Source organism: Plasmodium chabaudi (genome assembly GCF_900002335.3).
Source record: "Plasmodium chabaudi chabaudi strain AS genome assembly, chromosome: 6".
Classification (NCBI taxonomy): Eukaryota; Apicomplexa; class Aconoidasida; order Haemosporida; family Plasmodiidae; genus Plasmodium; species Plasmodium chabaudi.
In genome coordinates, this window is record NC_030106.2 from 748,857 (window position 1) to 771,286 (window position 22,430).

The window sequence follows — 22,430 nt, forward strand, 5'->3', positions numbered from 1 at the left end:
TATATCTATCAATTGTATGCAACTTAAAATTAATGTTGTTTTTTTTTCACCCTCTATATTTATTCCCAACACATTATATTCCTGTATTATTATGATCAAAGGGGAACATATACACAAATTCAACGATTTTCGACGACAGTCAATACACACATATATATATATGCCACCATACGAAATATTTACATATATATATACGATACTTTTTAACAAGCCAAGAATGAATAATCAAGACATAAATATATCAGTATGCCTATAATATAGTAAAAATCCAAAAAGTGAAATTTATGAAATAAACAACTGAAAATATATAAGGAGGAGGTTGGAAATTATATTTTAATTTGATATATTTTTATCATATTTTCCCCTGTATATATTTAAATATACATGGATTATTTTTAAATAAATTTAAGACATTTTAAATTTTATATTATAAATATGAATATTATAAAATATATTTAATTATAAAAAAAATATAAAAATCGAATAATCCTATAAATTAAAAAAAAGTAAATAAATTTATAAAAAAAACAAAAAAAATAATTAATTAAATCCGAACTTAAGAGCAAAACAAAATGGAAGAAGATTCATATTACGAGTTTAGGGATAACCTAATTGTAAATATTATCAGAACAAATGATGTCAATAAACCATTCTACAGCTATACGGTAAGCTATTTTACTCTTTAAAAAAATATGAACATGCAATAATATTCTGTACTAGCATGTGTACTAGCATGTGTACTAGCATGTGTACTAGCATATGCACATAAATTAGATACAATTTTTGATACGATCTAAACTGTTTAGAACGTCCCATTCCTTTTACACACCATCCTATGTGAAATGCGCTTGCAAATGTATATTATATGCATTGACAATTGACATATTTTTATGGGTTTGTTATTTTTTCTGAACAGGAATACATTCTTGAGTTTAAAGTTCTGAACAATCAGAAAATTTTGAAGAAAAGGTTTTCCGATTTCGTAGCTTTTTATGAGAAATTAAAAGAGGAGTTATATACAAAATTTAATGAAAATATCGAAAAGGTAATTTCAATCAATTAATTCAGTGAAAAGATAAAATAAATTGTGTCAAAAAAATATATATATTAACATAATGAGAATTACTAACGTTTTAATGCTTAATGCTTTTGTTTCGTCAGATTGCTGTTATTCCAACAAAGAAGGTTTTTGGCAGATTAAACTACAATTTTGTTGAAGAGTAAGTTTTGCACACACTAAAAATTGTTCTACACACAGTATTTTGTTTTATATGTATGAACAGTTATTGATTTCTTTTCTTATTTTTTTTTATCATTACAGGAGAAGGCAAAAGCTTGAATCATTTTTGAGAAATATTACAAGATACAAGAAAGTATATTTATGTGAAACTTTATATGTATTTTTATCTATAGATAATATTGCAAAATACCATTATAAATTAATGTGTACAGAAATTTATGATATGACAAGCATTGAAACTTTATTGAAACAAATAAATTATATTTTATTTATGTCAAGAAATAATACGTTAAGAAGTGCAGAATGTGATATAATAAATTTTTTATTTTATCTTAAGAATAATGTAAAATTAAATAATGATGTAAAGTTTTTTATTTTAAATATTTTTCTTCACCATTTAACATATACAAAAAACGCAGAAAATTTATTGAATGTTCCGCTGATGAAGTTTGCCTTTGAGATCATTTACGATAATTTAAAAGGTATGCTTTTTCACAGTTTTTGCATGAACATGTTCATATTTTTCTGACTGTTCAGAAAAAATGATGAAATGAAAAAAAAAAAAAATTTGCACCATTTTTATCGTTTCTTTTGCTACATAATTTATCTACTTTTTTGTACAGGTAAACAAATCAATGAGATATTGCTAAAAACCGCTTCCGAGATTATTCTTAGAATTGCCGATAAAAAAAATGAAGTATTTTTAGAGTACCTAAAAATATATAATTTCAAAGAAATATGCTCCATTTTTAATGTTATAAATAAGAAAAAGGAAAAAGAAAAAAATAAACAACAGAAAAAAAAACAAAAAAAAACAAATACACTTAAAATAGATACGATATCATGTAATATATATATATTAATTTCTTTACTATTATTATCATCAATACATATACCTGAAATACAAGACTTTTTTTCTGTAAAATATAACAACACAAATAAAGGCATAAAAATATTAGGATATATGTACGAGAGTTTAAATATAAATATTCAAATCATATGCTGTATAATACTTTCATTATTGATTATAAATAAAAAAATAACAGATGAAGACACAATAAATAAAACAAAAATGTCAATACTGTTAATACAAAATGAAATTCAAAACATAAAGAATGTAGACTATCAATTAATAGAAATAATATGCAGTAAAAAAAATATAACTATATTAAATAGTATTTTAGAATACTTATTACAAAATAAAGAAATAGAATATAATTTAATGCTAGACAATAATGAATATTTAGAAAAATATACAATTAATGATGATCCATTTGAAAAAGATTTATTTTATGAAAAGAAAATTGAAAATGCAGACTTTAGTAACAACGATATAATTTTACAATTTATTTTATATATCATAAGTATAGGTATCAATGAATTCTTCTTGCTTAAAAAAAATAATAAGTATCTTATGAAAAATAAGATACTTAAAATGAAGATAAGGAGAAAAGAGATAGAGAAGGAAAAAAAATTATTAAGAGATCAAAAAAAAAAAAAAAAAAATATGAAAAAAAAAAATGGAAAAAATAGCTCGAAAGTTAAAACAAAAAAAAATAAATCTTTATCTATCGATTCAAATTTAAGTGATGTAAATACACATTCTAAAAATAACGAAAATAATATTGACAAGAGGGAAGATATTTACAAAAGTTATGATATTGAAAGTGTTGACAAAAATAGCCATTATGAAAATATTACCGAAGTAAGTGAAAATGAAAGTAACTTATCAGTTAGAAAAAAAAATATGAAAAAGAAAAATAATAATAAAGAACAATATACATCTTCTGAATCTATAAATACTGATCACAATGATAGTGCTTATGATTCTGCTACGAAAAATGTAACAGATAAAAAAGATAAAGATGGTGCATTAACAAAAAATAAAAATAATGAATTCGATTTAAACGATATATTTGACGAAGATGAAATGAAATTTTCAGAAAGTTCCTGCATTTCCGACTTATATTCATTCTCTAGTGAATATAACAATGCAAACAATAGTAATGGTGATCAAGATGAAGAAAATAAAGAAGAAGACGAAGACGAAGAAGAAAAGGATGGAGAAGATAAAGAGGGTGAAGAAAATAATTATGAACAAGCTCCCTTTGAGTTTAGCAATCTCGATGAGTTTAAAAAGATTATTTATGACGATGAATTTAGTATAGAATCTGGAAGTATTAAAGATGAAATCGACAATTTTGAAAACGATGAAAACGATGATGATGAAACAGATGATGAATCATCGACTGCTGGTAGTACTCGTGAAAAGGAAGAAGAAGAAGAAGAGAAAATGAATAATAACAAAAAAGATAATATGTATAAAATTAAAGAAGAAATAAAAATATTAAAAGAGAGTAGACGTAAATTTGCTAGAAAGATTCGAAGAATAAATGAACAAATAATATTAATATTATGTAATGAGCATATGATAAATAATATATATAAATGTGCATATATAGATAATTATAAAATAAAAATACATGCATGTATGATCCTATGTTATATTCAAAATATTAGAGAACTGATTACAAATAAACATACACAAAATAAGTATGTACAAAATAAAATAAATGCCAAAGGAAATGATAAAAGAATATTAGCTATTACAAATATCGGTGAAAAATTTAGTGATGATGAAGATGCAATTCAACAAGATATGTCTGGAGTTAATGATCATACTGATCAGTATAGAGATAATGATACTTATAATTATGGAAATGTTGAAAATGGAGAAGACGAAGAAATAAATATGACCGGTAATAGTATGCAAGATCCAGAATATAAACAAAATTATGAATCAGGAATTAATGGGCAAATGGAAATGACAAATCCAGATCCTATGATGATCAAAAAAAATAATAAATATTTTATTTGTAGTGTCGAACAAGATTATTATAATTACATATATAAGTTTCATATCATTAATACATTATTATATTACCTATTTAATGATACCTGCTTTTATGAACATATCTTTTATGGCATTAAAAGGTTTATTGAAAGTCAGACTAGCATTATGAATCTTAATCATTTTAAAATAAGAAATATGGATTTTTCAAATTTATATTTGGGTTCTATTCATAGAGGAAATAAAAAGGGTAGGAAAAAAAAAAAAAAACAAAGCAAAAAAATGAAAAGCTCGAATAAGCGAAATAAACAGTCCTACACCAGTAGTTCTTCCTCGAATGATGAGACTGAGAGTGAAAAAAATGCAACTACAAACAAGGGCAAAGGAAACAAAATTAGAAATATCGATGGAGTTGAATCTATTAGTAGTTTAAACAGTAGTTATAGTGATAAGGAGAGAGAAAAATATAAAAGTTCAGATAAAAAAAAAAAAAATAAACATAAAAAAGATTATACGGATGAAGATACTATCGAATCTAGTTATGAAGAAAAAAATAATAATGAAATAAGTTACGAAGGAAATATGAATCTATCACAAACTCAAATTGTTCCCTATACTGATTCTAAAATATATAACCATATAAATAACGTTTTTGATTATGTAGATAACTTAAAAAAACTTGGATATCTTAATAACATCATAGTTAACTTATATATGGTTATTAGTCACAAATTAAAAAAAATAAATTTTGAATTTTTATATAAAATTATAAGAACGAAATTTGAAGAAAAAGGAAAAACGATCAACAGTATAAATAGACTTAAAGAAGAATATGAACATGTTAATATTGTTTATAATGATTATATACAATTACAATATGAATATAATAAATGTATGAGTATTGGAGATAAATTATATGAAGAATTTGAAGAGATAGAAAAACGAAGAAAAAAATTAATGAAAAACCATAAACATATGCAATCTAATGTAAGTAGTTATAGAAAAGAATTAATTAAAATCGAAAAAATAATCGAAGAAACACCATCTGTTAAAAATTGTTTAAATGAACAACTCAATAAAATAAAAACAAATGTATCTATGTATAAAAAAGATAAAAAAAAACTATCACTTTTTATAATATTACATAAAATATATTTAGATAATTATAATTATGTATATAGTAAATTAAAAAATATGGATACCCTTATTGAAAATTTAGAATTATTGGGAAATGAATTTGAAAAAAATATGAACTTAATTTTAAATGAATTTACTTATTTAATTTCAAACGATTTAATTCTTGTTAACCTACTGAAAGACAAACTTAATATAACAATCAATTGTGATGATATATCTTTATTATTAAAAAGAGAAAAATTTATGAACAGTATTAATTATAAAATATGTGACGAAAACCATTTGCATATTGTAAATAAAGATACTGGTCTTCTTGAAAATCAAGAAATATATTGCTTACGAAATTTATCACATAACAGTAGTACAAACAATAATAGTTTTATCGATGATTATAAAAATAATAGTATGCATTCAAAATATAATAGACATGGAGGAAGTATTACACATAATACGTGGGGACAAAGCAACTGGGAATATTCAGAACGAGCAACAATCTCAAGGAATCCTAACCTAATGAATAGCAGTCACGATAGTGAAGGTATTCATATTTCAAATAAATGGAATACAAAAAATAATTCACATACAAATAAATATATGAAAAATATGAATGACGATGCTGTAGATCATACAGAAGCGTTTAGTAGCTACGGAGATGGACGTAATTATGATGAATATCAAAATCAAGATAATCATTTAGATCATGTAAACATAAGATCAAGTAATAACAAATGGGGAGCTCAATCAGAATTAGTAGACAATTTAGAAAAAGATGATAATCTTTTAATTGAAGAAAATTTTGATGAAGATGATCATGTATCCGAATTTTATGAACAGTCACGTAAAAAAAGTTTAGCTAGCCAATATGGAGATTATTATGAAAGTGAAAGAGGAAAAGATGATATGACAGGAGGAATGGGAGAAGGAACAGAAGATAATGAAAACTTTTATGGAAATATAAATTTTGATGATGATGCAGTATCAAGTGATGATGATGATAATAATGAAATAAAAAATAAAATAGATGAATTTAATAATTTTAAAAATATAGGTATTTATGGTATTTCTCCTGAAGATATTAAAATTAATAATGAAAAAATCAGCAAAAGATTATATTATGAAATATTAGAAATTTTAAAACGTCGAAGAGCACACATTGAAAAAATGACATCTCCTGAAAATAATCATATATATAAAAATATACATAAATTTAATAATCTTCTAAATAAGTGCGGTCAAAAAATAGAAATGTGCAAGAAACTATACTCGAAAATTATTCAAAAGTTGAGCACCATGGGGACGTCTTCCATGGTCAAGAAGTCCGAGTCGATCTACAAGTTCATTCGAGAGTAAGTCGCGCTGTCATTGTTACATCGTTTTGTCAGTTTGCCATATCACCCGTTTCTTTATTTTCACATTTTTCACGTTTTTCACATTTTTCACATTTTTCATCTTTTTTCGTCTTTTTCAGGTGGGACGACAAGATCGAGGCCCTGAACGAAGAGCTCAAGCTCGTCGAGGGGGAGAAGCAAAACAAGGAGAGGGAAATAGCCATCCAACAAAAGAAAATTGAGAAAAAGGAAAATGAAAAGCAGCAGAAGAAAGAAGAATTAGGAATGATAGTTACAGAAATGTACAAGCATAACAATAAACTTAAAAAGATGTATAAACGCGATGAAAAGATAATCTTACTAATTCTTTATAATTCATGGTTCTTTTACCATTATATATATATTATATATTTAAACACAATTAAGTTGAAAAATTATTTATCTTATAAAATTAGTATTGGAGAAATGTGTCAAGCATCAGCCAAACATACAATCATGAACATCAACTGCTTTTCTGAAATGATGCATGAAAACGATTATTAAACAGGCCTAAGCACTTATACATCTATTTATGCTCGTCTTATCATTTGCCGATCCCGACGAACGAGTATTGTGTCATAATGACAACTCTATATAATACAAGCTTGTTTAAAAAGGATTGCAAATAAATTCGAATATATTTTTTTAAATATTATATATATATGGGCACATATTTTCTACAATTCATCACGTTATTTCTACTATATATGTATAAGCATACTGTATGAAAGTATGTTAAAGATTGACTATACGATTTTATAAATGTATGTGATATTTGTTGATATATTTTTTATCCGTCAATTCGTTCATTCGTTATTTATTTTACCGACTCGTTTTACTTTTCGCTCTATTTTGCGTTTATCTATTTTATTATTTTCTACTTTTTCCATTGTTATTTTCATTCCCATTTATTTTGTATTTTTTCATTTTTCTACATATATGAGAAAACTGCGTATATAAAACAATCTATAAATTAATTATTAAATTAGAATACATTCAACGATTTGCAAACTATATCCACATCCTTCAAAAAAAACGATCAGCATGTGGCATATTTACATTTTTTGTAACTGTATATCCTTTTTTTGGATCGTTAAAAAGGGAAATAAATTTTAATTAGTATATCATTTTTCTTTTCATATTTTTTTTGTTACCTTTGGTTTGAACCACAAATGTATGCACATACCCGTTTAGCCAGTTAACCGTTCACCATTTTTCAGAGTCGTTTATTTTATACGTATTTATATTTATTTTTCTAATTATTTTACAATTATTTTATGCAAATTTTTATAATTATTTTACTTCTACCCTTTTTACGTTAATTTTTTCAGTTCATTTTTAAAATAATATAATTGCGACAAAATAAAAAATGGCGGAGATATACTTGGTGACAGGAAACGAAACCAAAAGGATCGAATTTTCCAAAATGATGAATAACGAAATAAAAGTTCAGTTTGTTGATATAGATCGTAAGTTATTTTATATCCAATTTACTTCTTACATATTTTAGTAATTTGCTTTTCACATGTTTTATCCAATTTATTTACTTCCCACATTTTAGTCGTCGAGATTCAAGCAAACGATATTGTCGAAATAAACGAGGGCAAAGCAAAATCCGCATATGAAATATTAAAAAAAAAAAATTTAGAATCAAATAAAAAAATAATTGTCATAACAGATGATACAGGTCTATATATGGACTGCTTTAACAGCTTCCCAGGACCATACATGTATGAACAATATGAAAAAATGAATTCTACGAACCTTTCCTATTTATTACTTCCCTATATAATATACACCCATAACGAGCATGGTCATATTTACACATATCTCGTTTTATTTTCTTATTTTTAACTTTATTTGAAGAAAATGGATGCAAAAGGCTTTAGGCTGTGAAGGAATTGCAGAAGCGGTCCTTAAGCTCGGAGTAATTTAGAAAAATAATATAAAAAAATAACAATAATAATAATAAACAAGAAATTTATTTCAAATCCTGCATATTGAGCATTGGCTTATCTATAGGCATGCATGTGTACTATTAGTTACTATGCATGAAACATTTTATATGTTAAATATGCTTGATATATATGCAATTTTCATTATACATACATATTTTTTTTCGAAAAATATAGAATACTAAGTGCCAAGTTGTTTGTGTTTATTCAGCATATGATGGGGAAAATATGAGATCATTCAAGGGAACTACCCAAGTAATTTTCATATTCTATACATATGTGTTTATGCCCTCATCATATTGAAGTTATATACTTTTCTAATTTTATTCAGTTCGTTGAGTTATCTGTAGCTATATATTTTATTTTTTTTCCTTTTTTTATTTTTCCATCTTTTTATAATTTTAGGGATCTATTACTAGTCCTAAAGGAGCCGATGGCTTTGGCTGGTAAGAAGATATCACCAAAAATGCAAATAAAAACTGTGTGAATAAATAAAATGACAAAGTTAAATGACTGTACAGGAAATAATTTTGCATTCCTTTATTTTTGCCTGACTTGATCATTTTTTTATATCACATTAGGTAAATATTTATTACTTGTTCATATTTTTTTCCATTTTTTTAAAGGGATAAAATTTTTATGCCCGAAAATTTAGATAAAACATTTGGTGAAATAACTTTTGAAGAAAAGCAAAAATACTCTCCTCGTTTTAAGGCATTTTACAAATTAAAGGTATATTGAAAATAGCTATTTGTGTATTGGAAGCGATAAGTAAAGCTTGAATGTGCGCATGTGAAAAAGGAAAGGACTAGAAGAAAAAAGCACAGTAGCTAATATTTTTTTCCTATGCTTATATTTTTTCATTTATATTTCTGTGCACATTTTTTTTTAGGAATTTTTATTTGAAAATCTAAAACAGAACATATAACACAGCTTTTGTATTCTCCCATTTAAGCAAATATATATACACATTTTATTTTTATTTTTCTAATATTATCCACCTTGCTAATAATATGTATTTTCAAGCGAGATATTATTTTGCAAAGATGAACTCATATTATTCTTAAATTCGAATTTTAAAGACATTGAATTTGTTTTTGTTTTTATAAATATATATTTTTTTACTTTTATATCACACTTATGATCGACGATCTAGACCCAGAGGAACTAAAAGAGGAGGGAAATATCAAATGGAAAAATGTATGAAAATAAATGAAAATATTAAAAATAAAATGTTATACTAATGTTAATATATTTGTATAAAAAATAATTGTGTAAAATTTTTATATTATATATATGCATATGTAAATTCTCCCATGTTCCTATTTTGTGTTCCCTTTTTATTTTAGGGCGAAATAGACGATGCTAATTCGTTATGGAGGACAGCACTAAAGGAATGCATAAAATATTCAATGAGAGGTAATGCTTAAATTTTATAAAGCAACAGAAATGTAATTTATATAATACATAAAAAGAAGAACATGCTATGATTTTACTTTTTTTTTCCTTTATAAACTCAATATATAAAAAGTTATATATGTTTTGCTTTCATTGATATTAGGCATGCCAACAAAAAAAAACAGAGATATGCAAATGGCTCTTCGCCTGAACTTGTCATTATATCATTTCAAGAAAATGGAATATGGGGATTGCATCAACCAATGTAATATTGTTCTAGATAATATCCCAGAATTAAATGATATCATGGATTATTATGCCGATGGTAAAAAGGATGGCAATAATGATACAGCCAATTTAATAAATGATGACCAAGGTGAAGCGAAATATGATATTAAAAAGGATACCCTTACAAAAATATTTCTTAGGAGGGCAAGTTCCTATCTGTTTTTGCAAGTACTAAGAAAGCGAACATACATAATAGCAATGATATATATTTTTATCTTACTAGCTTAACATCATTTTTTTTTCATACGTTACACCTCTTTTTTAGGACTTTGATAAATGCAGAGAAAATATAATGTTAATAAAAAAAATTGACAAAGAAAATGGGGAAGCAATATACTTGGAAAAAAAACTGAAAATTGAAGAGGTCGATTATGAGAAAAAACAAAAAGAATTATATAGAAAAATGTGTGACACAACTCGGAGGGAAAGCATAAAATGAAGACACAAAGAGATTAAAAAGTGTGTATATAATTATGAGCTTATATAAATTATTTTCATACTATAAACATTCCATAAATATTTGTATAAATGTATATATCTTTTTTTTTTGGTCATTCTTGAAAAATTAAATTCAAACAATATATAATATTATTTGTGGATATATTACTATAGGATTTTATGAACTTTTTTTGGTTATTATAATTTTATATTTTTACGTAATTTTTATGAACTTACAACAATTGTTAACCTCATGTTTGCGTATATGTATGTTGCTTACATTTTAAAACACACATAACTTTTTATCATCGGTTTTATCAAAAGTTATTTGTAGACTTTATATGGTATATGCTTATCACTAAAATGCATACACCATAACAATATATGTGTGCATATACACATACATATTTATAGTATGAACAAGCCATAAAAATATCTCCTATATAATACTCATATGCTCGAAATTAAGAATATTGGCTTGCTCTTAAATATTTTTTGTGTGCATTTTTTAAGGAAAATTCCAAAAAAAAAAAAAAAACAATATATATTATGTACAGGCAAGGTAATATCAGTTTATTTTTTACAAATCATCAAATATATAGAATAAATTATTGCTAAAGTTGGATGAAAAAAAAAAAGTAATGCATATTTGCCTATTCGCATGTACCATTTCGCTAGCTATTTTCCCATTTTAGTTAGCGTTTTTATTATATGCATAATAAAAATAATATTACATACAAAAATATTGAAATATGTATTGTAGAACTATTATACGCATTTTACTAAAAATATAAATATGCTTGTATGAGGATAATATAAATTTAAGTAATACTTTTAATAAAAAATGCCGAAAATAATGAAAATTAGTTTTTTACTATTTTTCAATATTGAAAATGCAAAAGACTTTCTATAATCCTTCATGATTTAAGGCGGCATTCATTTATTTATTTTAAAATATATGCACGATATAATTGCACAATTGCTTATGCATATTATTGAGAAGGCGAATGTTTTTCTTTTACTGGAACAGAAGAAAATAAATAAATGACAAATCACGAATATCACATATATGCGTGTAATATTATAATGATAAATTAAGAATGAGCTTATTAATATAAAATAAAAAAGGAAATATTAAAAAGTAGATAGTAGGAAAAAAAAAAGTTGTAACCATGCAAAGCAGTGAAAAATGATAATTAGTGAGAGATGGTAAAATTGGCATAAACTTAAAGAAAAAAAATAAAAGAGAGAAAGATAGGAGAAATAAGTAGGTAATATATATAATACCTTTTTTTTATTCTCCTTTTTTTTAACTATAGATTTTATATATGTTTTTGTAAAAAAATGAAACCCGAAAATGATCCACCTACGGATAAGCAGATTTATGACAATAATTTGACGGATCATTCCTATGATAGTACGGCTGTAAATAGTAAAATTTCTAGCAAAGCCATTTTTGTAAATCCTAAAATAGAATTTTTTGAGAATAGTAAGGATGATCTTCACAAAATGGAAAGCGAAGAAATTAAAAACGAGTCCGATTTGGATAGTGTGAAAAATAATCAAGTTCCAAATTTAAGTGAAGATGAAAAAAAAAAACTTTTTTATAAAAAAGTAGATGAAATATTAAATATGAATAATTCAAATGATGATGAATGGATACAAAGTGAAAATGAAGAATCAGTTGCAAATAGCATAATTAGTGAAAAACATGAATATGATAAAAAAATAAAATCAAAAGACTTTGAACCTTGTCATGTGAAAATGAAAAGTAAAAAAAAAAATTATATAGACAAAAATATATTCAATGAATCGTTTTGGGATTTTCAAGATAATGAACTTCATAAAATTTTAAAAAAAAATAAATATGAATACACAAAAATGAATGTTACGATGGATAATGCATTTTATAAATATTTATATATATCTAAAAAAAAGCAACAGAAAAAAATTATTGCAAAAAGAAACCAGCTTTCTCAAATCGATGAAATCGCCCAATCAAACAAAGTCAGCGGTTCTAATTTTATTACACCTTTTGGTAGCAATAAATATCAAACCGAATTTAGTAATAACGTTATATTGGTCGATGCAGATAATGTGGAAAATGTTGAAAATGTAGAAAACGCAGAAAAAAATAATAGCTGGGTAGATGGCAGTAGTGAGCCGGATTCCCTTAGTGAGGACTTTGACAGTGATAATGAACAGTCGGAAAGTAGCGAACTCGAATTATCTAAGGACATAAATTTTTTATATATAGAATATTTTATTCGAAGTAAAAAAATAATAAAGTTAAGAAATATATATAAATATATATACAACAAAAGAAATATGTTTTATTTAAAAGCTTTAGTATATAAAAACGTGTATATTTTGGATTGTAATAAGGAGGTAAACAAAGGAAGCAATAATTTTGCAAACAAAACTATAAACAAATATTGTGTGAATAACAACTTTTTATGTATGGCAATGAATAGTAATGAAATAATCGTTTTTAGTCTAAAGGGCTTAGAATTAAATAGTAGGATATTTTGTAAAGGGAATTATCAAGATGATATTAAAATTCTGGAATTTCTAAGTACATTAATTCCAAATGAATATGAGCAGAATTGCATGAAAATAAATTTTAATTATTATGAGAGTTCTTATTGTATAATCACAAATGATATGATAAAGAATGTTCGAAATATAGATATCAACAATTTGAATAAGTTATGTATATGTACAGATGATTCTTTACATATATACGAAATTGTAATGATGGAAAATTATGTTATCAAATATAAATATATTCATAGTTATAGTGAAAAAAAAAATAACTTATTAGCAAATAATAAAATATGGCTAGCTTATCTAATCAATGATAAAAAGTTCATATATTTTACATATTTTAATATTATATATATGAATAGAAATAGTAAAATGTTTAACAATAATATTTATACTATTTCTAAAGACATCAAATTTAAGTACCGATTATTAAATGCTCAAGTACATAAAAATTTTTTATTTGCGTCTTACAATAATAAGGTGACTGTTCTAAAAGATGAGCAGCTCTATTTTGTCATTACATTTGATAGGACTGGTGAAATTGTGGATCCCGACAATGGGAAGTCAGCAAGTTTGGGAAAAAAAGTTAGAGACAATGCAAATTGCAAACAACCCTCCTATGCTTCTACCCATTTGAAGGGCAAAGATGAGGTACACTTGGAAAGCGACGAAAATGGTAGTGACATTTCTGATAACAATTATAATGATAATGACAAAAAAAAAGAAGATCCACATTTTGAATCAGAAAAAAATAAAATAAATTTTATACCCTTTGTATCTATATTAGAATGGGAAAATTATTTTTGTGCAGGATATATGAATAAGCTTATTATTTTTGAATATACTTCATCAAAAGTTCAAATAAAAAAAAAATTTATTTTAAAACATAATATATATTATTTAAATTATAGTGTGAATAATATATTAATAATATATGACAAAAGATATATATATATTTATCAAATAATTATTAAAGATATGGAATTATCTTTATTTCAAATATTTTGTAAACCTTATGACAAAATTCAAAGTTACACTATTTTAGAAAATGACAGTATATATGAATCATTTAGTAGTTCTATAAAATGCTCTGTTAAAAATATTAAAATAAATAGAACCGATAAAATAGCTCGATTTGTTTTCCCATTATTCAATGGGCCGAATAATGATAGTGAAAATAATTATGACGGAAAAAGAGGAACTGATGAGTATACCCACGGTTCAAAAATCGGAAGCAATGCAAACAATTTTTACGTTAATCTTATCTATCTATACATTCATAATAATAATAAAGTAGACATCATAGTTTTAAATTCGTTGATATATTTGATCTATCTATTTTTCTACCACAAAAAATATGACGCTCTCCTCATTTTGATCCTGTACACTTACAATGTAAGGAAATGAATGATTGGAAAAAAGTATTTCATTCATCTTGCTTAATACTTGATTTTCTTTTACTTTTTTCGTTTAACATTTTTTATTTCATTTGTTTCATTCGTAGGGGGACATATCGGCCTTGGTCGACCTTCCGCTAAGGGAAGAGGATCGGAAAAACAAAATAAAGAAACTACTTTTTTTATTTTTTGAGATGAATATGAAGGGCATAATTGAAGGAAGTTATGGAAGTAGCATCACATTAGACATGTACAGAGACAAACTTATTCAAACTAGGGAACCCAATTATGAATCCAATAATATTTTTGAAGGATATCAAAATGGTGGTTCTTCTTCTGCTTCATTAACATATGAATTTGATTCTGATTCGAGAAGTACATCTAAAAAATGTTTAGATAAAGAAGAGGGGGCTGAAAAAATAAAAGAAAACGAATCAATAGATAGTGGATATATATCAAATGAACAAATATACATAAAAAATGAAGTAGTTGATAAAATATATGTTGAAGAACTTTTAAAATTATGTCGATTAGCAATAGAATTAAGTATAAAATTTAATATAAATTTATATGAATATATATTTAATTTATTTAAAGTGTATAACATTGAAAATATTTATTTTTATTTATGTGAATATTATATTATAAATAAAAAAATATGTTTTACACATCATAGCTTAATAGAAAATTTGATTGAGCATTTCAGAAAGTTTTACAAAATATGTTCATTTTACAACGATATTTGTTATGATTTATTTTTATTTTTTTGTAATTATGTAAGTGAAAAATGGATTGAAAAAGATCCAAATTTGGATAGCAATAGATATGATGACAATTTTACAAAATGGAAATACATAAATAAATATATATTTTTTTTAAAATTAAAAAAAAAAAATTATAAGCACATAATTAGACGAAGTAATGACAAAATAAGTGAAGAAAAGAATGTAGCATTATTTGAAGATTTTGAGAAATACTTTTGTTATAAATATTTAAATATATGGAAAGGTTTGAGACATATTAAGAAGATATATTCATTTATCTGTTTAATAAATAAATATTGTAAAATTTTTGAAAATATTAATTTAGAAAATGTAATAGAAAATATTATATCTTTGTTACCTGTCCATATATCTTCATTTCTATATAGTAGACACAATGATGATAAAATTACAAATTGTGAATTCTTTTTATCATATATAATTAGGAAGAAGAATAATTTGTTCTACAACTTTTGCAAGGACAATAATATTAATAATGTAGACTTCCCTATATATATCCCATCATATATATATATCAATTTTTATCAAACTTATTTTTTATTTGACTATGTATATTCTGTAATATTCAAAGCCCCATTTTCTTTATCTATAAATCGATATGAAATAAAAAATAATGAAATCGATTTTTGGATGTGTTTAAAATCAGAAGAAGAGAAAAATATCTACACCAATTTTGATATTAACAATATAGAAAACTATTTTAATATTTTTTTTATTTATTCGAAATTCTTTTTATCATATAAAAATTCTTATTTCCACTCTACCATAAATCAAAATGTTATATTCTTTATTAATCATTTGTGTAGAAGGCCCACCGATTTTAAGGGAAGCATATTTAGTTTTCAACCTAATTATAAAGAAAATATGTTTATGGATTCTTTTTTATGGCAGCCATTACTAGTAAACCAAAATATGAACCAGGACATGGTTGATAAATGCTCGAATAATGCAAGCTTGATAAACGATGCAGATAAAAACAATTGTAATGTAAATTTAAATTACTTTTTTAATTTAGACAAGAATGGAATATTTATACTTTTTCAATTATCACTACCAGACTGTTTTTACATTATTAACAACATGTTTTATTATTACAATATGAGTAAAGAAGAAAGTCTTATAAATAATTTTGTTCATAATATTTGTGATTTTTATATACATCTAATTTCTACGCTTATATATTATACAAACAATTTAAAAACCATATTAACAAACAGTTTTGATTCAGAAATTTGTGACGATTTTATAAAAAATATTTTTTATGGAATTAATCAATCAAAAGGAGGGTTCTTTAAAATAAAACTATTTGTAGTTAAATTTTTTCATTATATGTGTTCAGAAAAAAATTATATTATAAATAGGAATATTCAAAATGTTGTTACATGGATTGTATTACAAATATATTTTATAACAAAAGAGATAGATAAGCTTGTTGATTGTTTAACATATATGTTAATACTTTTTTTTATTTTTGCTAAAGATGAAATATTGTTTGAATACAAATTAAATATTTATTTTATCAATTTTCTATTTCAACATTGTTTTGCTATAGACCATGTTCAATATCAGACTAAATTACGAGCCCACAGAAGAATTTACAAAAAAATATGTGCTCAACAGTTTTGCTACTACAATGGCAAGAATGAGAAAAAGCCGTTTATGCGTCATGTTTCGCTTTTCTCTGTTAAAAATAAAAATATGCTTGTAAAAAAAAATAAAATAATAAAGGATAATCATGTAGATTTTGGGAGAGATACTTATAGTTGTGACCTAGTGCAATATATTATTTTTCGAATATATAATATCGACCTAGTTAACCTTTTTGGGGATACAGCACTGGAATTGAATAGACGTAGAAAAGAAGCTAGTACACACATGGCTAGCTGTGATAGTGAAAGCGATGAAAACAAATCGAAAACGGCAAGGCGTGATGATAGTTTCAGTTTTGAAGATAAAAGAGAAACTATATTTAAAAACCAAGACTGTGAAGTTAGCAACTTTTTTCTTACTAATAATGAAAATAAAAGATTACGAAAAAAACAAAAAAAAAAAACTAGCCATAATGAAAACATATTTAATATGAACAATTATAAGAAAAACTTGAAATACATTTTATTGTTATATGTTAAAAAGTTGATATTTATTCAAGATGAAGAAAATAGAAAAACAAGTAAAAGTAGTTCGAAGGATTATCAGAAAAAAAATAAAAAACGTGATATAAATAATTTGTTAAAATATATTGCATTTTTTAGCTATATAAAAAAAAAAAAATATATGAACATTTATTTAGCTATATTAGATTATTTTTATTATTATAATCCAATATTAGAATATTACAAAAATCAAAATAATTTAACTAAATTATATGAATATGTATATTATAAAATATATTATTTTTATAATGAAAAATGTGTGAAAACAAAATTATATGGTTATATTTTTTATAGAGATTTATTTAAGCATATACACATTTTTAAACACACCTTTTCCCATTACATATTAAACAGTTACTTTTATTTTAACAAAACAGTGATAGTGTTGTTACAAAAGAAGATGAAGAAACAGTGTAACCAAATCGAAACTGTAAAAAAAACGAATATAATAGTAAGCAATAGTAAGTCAGATAGTATAAGCAGGATTGATGAAGGTAAGGGGAAAAGTGGGCTGTCCAAAGAATATGAAAATAACGATGAGACAGAAGAAAAAGAAGCATATCACCGTTACGAATCGAGCATTAAAAAAAGTTGTGGTAATGATGTAGGGCGAAATATTATAGAACTGTGGAAAATTTTTGTGAAAAAGCTAATTTATTGTAACAATTTTTCTGACCAATTAAGACAACGAACCTATTTTTTGTTAATATATAAATGCAATATGCCTTATGCTATAAAAAAATATGTATATAAAAAAATATTTAGTAAATATATAAATCTTCTTTGCATGTACAATAAAGAAAAGGTATATAAATTTGTGAAATATATTCAAGCAGAACATTATCAATCTATATATATAAAATACAAAATTATTAATGTTATTCTTTATATATATGAAAATAGTGGAGATTTTATAAAAATTACAAACATATGCTTAAAAGAAATCAAACATAAAATTTTTAAAATATTCTCAATTTTTAATATAAAAAATAAATATGACTTTTCAAAAAATATCAATTATGATGATATATATGCAATAAATTTTTCTAACAAAATTGACATATATAATTTTTATTCTATGCCTTTTAAAAAAAATGTATTAAAAAAATTGGGTCTCAAAAAAAAAGAAAATACACACACAGATTTAAGGGGGAAAGATATTTTTCTGAACAACCTATTCAAAGAAATAAATTATGAACATGGTCAGAACTTTTTTTATTATTACTATGTTGGAAAAAAACAGCCTCATAAAATACAAAAAATACATGATGAGAAGGAAGGAAAAAATGATATAGCGGATGTAGACAGAGATAACAATAAATATTTTGGGAATACACCTGATGATATAAAACGAAAGTCCCAAACAATATCCATGGATAGTAGTGATAATGATGATGGTGTAGAGACAAAAAGAAAAGAGCATAACGAACAAATATATATGAAGCATGTGATAAATACAAAAAAAAATAAAAATATAGTTGACTTGATGAAATGCTATTGGATATATAATACAGAAGAATATAACTTAATCTTCTTATATATATATATGCTGACATTTATTTTGAAGAGAAATAAATATAAAAATAATAAGCTAAATGAATATATAATATTTCATATAATTAATGAATGCCTAAAAAATATGATAGAAATTTCTGAACAAGTCATAAAAAAAGAGCAAAATAAAAATAAAATGGATTTTTTTAGCTACCTGTTTGAACAAATTTTACTTTTTGTTATTAACATAAATTCCCATGTGCATACACAAAAAATATGCAAAAAATTGCTACATAAGTATAAAAATCATCAAATAAAATTAATTAAGTTACCTTTAATTGCTATTTTAAAAAAAATGATTGATGAACACACCTTTTTTAATGATAATTGTCAAATCGCCGAAAATAAAATCAAAGAACAAATCAAAACATATACAAATGGAAAAAAAAAAGGATTAATAATTAATTTTAAACCTGAACATACTCATAAATTTAATACCGATTTATATTATATATCATCACCAACTGGAAAGCATAAAAATTCTGACTATGAAAATAGCCAAAATACATATTTTTCTACAAATGGTATTGTTTATATTAATAAGTGTGAACATGGATATCATTTTTCATGCTCTCAAAAATGTTATTTATGTGATGATTTAAAAAAATAAAAACAATATGTATCTATGATATTTGTTCATATTTAATATTGTCCATATGTTTTCCAAGCCTTATCATTTCTTTTTTTATATTTTTTTTTTGTGTGCATGTGTATAAAAAAATATACACATTGGTACCATAATTAGTTTGATATAGCTTGTTAAATTAGTTTTTTTTTCTTGCCAAGTCAGGCATTTTATGGCATGTTAAGAAATATTTATACATTTTTTATCCCAATATATATATATCCTATATTTTTCATTTATTTTTTATGTTATTTTTTTTAAGTTACAATGTATCATATCATTAAGGTATTATACATGTATATGATTTTTCTCCTTTTAATTGTGCAATTCTTTTGTTACTTTTTTGGTATTATAGAAATTGTTTTACAATTATAATAAACATGGAGACAGTTTTTAATTTATATTATTTTTCGTATGAATTGTCATACTTTTTTACACTTAAAAAAAATTAAAATAATGAACACCACATTTAAAAAGAGTATGTGCTGAAATGAATTTGAGACACAGTTACATTACATAAGTACTGTGTGAAATCAGTAATTGTGCTTGTTTATATTTTATCTTTAAACCATTAAGAATAATACTACTGCTATTGTATATACATATGTGCCTACACATAGCTTATATAAATTTTGCCTCCTAATTCTTTCAACTTTTTTGAATATTATAAAAGTATACCAAATTAAGCTTTTCATTTAAAGCATGTTAAAATATTAGCATTTATTTGAAGAACCATTTTTATTCGAAATATTTGTTCATTGAAAAGGATAAAAAAAAAAAAGTTACTTACCAGGTTGTGGTATGTATATATAGATTTATTATATGCTTATCAGCTTATTTAATTATTTTGAAAAATTCGAAATAATGTATTATTTATGGATAAATATTTTTATTCCTATTTTGTTATTATTATTATTTTTTTTTATTTCATGAGATTGACAAAATTAGTAAAATGTTACAAGCATAATTACTTCATGTAAAGAATATGATAAAAATATGTGCTTATAATAAAAAACTATAATAAGTGTTTTCATTACGATTTATTTATATATTATATTTTTCTAGCCTCTTAATTATTTTACCACTCTCAATATATTATGTGCACTAACAAAATAAGGGATAATAATATATATTACGCATACTATATAATAAACAATTTTGTGGGGAAAAATATATGAATTATAAAGAAAGGTATGTATAAATATATAAGAATATATATTAATACGCTTAAGTAATGTATAAGATTTTAGCGCGTATAATAAACCAGTTTTAATAAGGAACTTCAAAATATGTATAAGAATCGGGAAAAAAAAAATTTTATTTTTTAACTGATTAATTACTTATTTCCTTCCTTGTGCTTGTATTTTTTTTTCTTTTTTTCATACATATGATTTTTAATTTTTCAAAAAATAAAATTATTTCGAAATGATATTTTAACCCTTTAGAGAGATTTTTTTATTATATAATAAATAATATTTAAAAAAAACAAAGGAGGGAAAAAAACTATTTATATGATAATTTCCCCACACGTTTTATGTATATACTTATCAAGGAAAACGAATAGTAAGAATGAAAAAAAAATATATACATATTACATTATGTAAAGAGAAATAAAAATAAGCATATTTATTTATCTAAAATAAATACATTATTTTTGTTTATAACTATATGGTGAAAATAAATCGTGAAATATTTTTTATATGCATATGTTATATGTATTTTTTTTATGGGGAACCTCTTGTATGGTTATGCAATGATGATTGCTTGTTATAAAGTCGAGCATATGATGACTTATTACATGATACATTTGTGTAATTCCTTATAATTTTATTTCATTTCATTTCATTTTATTTTTCTTTATTTCCCACCTTTACAGGGTTAACAAGTTCCTTTCCACGCTGCGCATATTGCTAGCTCACCATTTTATTAAAAAAAAATATATATATTACCTGAACGGTCATATAAAATAAAAAAAATTGTGAAAAAATGAAAAAGAATATTACTATATTATTGGGGGCCCTCTTATTATTAAATGCTGTGTTAGGAAAATCAAAGATATCAAAATGTGTATTTTACGATAAAAGGAATTCAGAATTAAAAAATACTTTTTATGTTCCAAGAGATGATGTTAATATGTATAAAGCTACTATTCAAAAATTACTAACCAGAGAAATTAAGAATTTAGATCAATCAATAAGTATGAGTGATGATGAAAGTAATAATAACAATGAAAGTAACATCTCTAATTTTGATGATATAAAAGATAAAGGGGATGCAAAAAAACGTAAAGAAATGGAAGAGAAATTAAAATATATTGAAAATTATAGAAATTATGCTAAGGATATTTTAAAAAATGTTGAATTTAAATGTGAGGATGTAAGTGATTATGAATCAAAAATTAAATGTAATTTATGTATATATACAGAAATTATTAATAATAAACATATAAGACAAGGACAAGTTGTTCAAATCTTTATGAATGAATGTATATATGGTTTTTATTATTATGATAATATTAATCAATATACTGAAAATAATAAAGCTGTTCAAGCTTCAGGGGATGAAACTTCAGAAGCTAAACTTGATGATATATATCTTAACATTACAAAAGATATAACTAGTGGTAGAACTAACCAAATTAATTTTTTCAAACAAGGAGCTAGCAAATACCATCCAGTTTGCTGTGTAACTGAATAAA

General features: G+C 23.9%; 5 protein-coding genes across 5 annotated transcripts; all 5 read left to right on the forward strand.

Moving 5' to 3' along the window:
- Window positions 1–572: 572 nt before the first annotated feature.
- Window positions 573–7,099, forward strand: PCHAS_0619900 (phosphoinositide-binding protein, putative; the record flags this gene model as incomplete). Its single annotated transcript, XM_016797531.1, has 6 exons — window positions 573–665; window positions 917–1,045; window positions 1,162–1,220; window positions 1,322–1,722; window positions 1,864–6,574; window positions 6,697–7,099. 6 exons carry the CDS (start codon window positions 573–575, stop codon window positions 7,097–7,099), a joined length of 5,796 nt encoding a protein of 1,931 aa, XP_016653473.1.
- An 865-nt stretch (window positions 7,100–7,964) lies between these two features.
- Window positions 7,965–9,478, forward strand: PCHAS_0620000 (Ham1-like protein, putative; the record flags this gene model as incomplete). Its single annotated transcript, XM_016797532.1, has 7 exons — window positions 7,965–8,064; window positions 8,157–8,325; window positions 8,462–8,522; window positions 8,728–8,805; window positions 8,956–8,996; window positions 9,177–9,282; window positions 9,443–9,478. 7 exons carry the CDS (start codon window positions 7,965–7,967, stop codon window positions 9,476–9,478), a joined length of 591 nt encoding a protein of 196 aa, XP_016653474.1.
- Window positions 9,479–9,690: 212 nt separating this feature from the next.
- Window positions 9,691–10,675, forward strand: PCHAS_0620100 (tetratricopeptide repeat protein, putative; the record flags this gene model as incomplete). The annotated part of the gene is made up of 4 exons (XM_016797533.1): window positions 9,691–9,750; window positions 9,900–9,969; window positions 10,112–10,404; window positions 10,502–10,675. The coding sequence occupies 4 exons, from the start codon at window positions 9,691–9,693 to the stop codon at window positions 10,673–10,675; spliced, it is 597 nt and encodes a 198-aa protein (XP_016653475.1).
- A 1,343-nt stretch (window positions 10,676–12,018) lies between these two features.
- Window positions 12,019–19,717, forward strand: PCHAS_0620200 (conserved Plasmodium protein, unknown function; the record flags this gene model as incomplete). Its single annotated transcript, XM_016797534.1, has 2 exons — window positions 12,019–14,616; window positions 14,726–19,717. The coding sequence occupies 2 exons, from the start codon at window positions 12,019–12,021 to the stop codon at window positions 19,715–19,717; spliced, it is 7,590 nt and encodes a 2,529-aa protein (XP_016653476.1).
- Window positions 19,718–21,718: 2,001 nt separating this feature from the next.
- On the forward strand, window positions 21,719–22,429 carry PCHAS_0620300 (conserved protein, unknown function; the record flags this gene model as incomplete). Its single annotated transcript, XM_736896.1, has 1 exon — window positions 21,719–22,429. One exon carries the CDS (start codon window positions 21,719–21,721, stop codon window positions 22,427–22,429), a length of 711 nt encoding a protein of 236 aa, XP_741989.1.
- Window position 22,430: the final 1 nt, after the last annotated feature.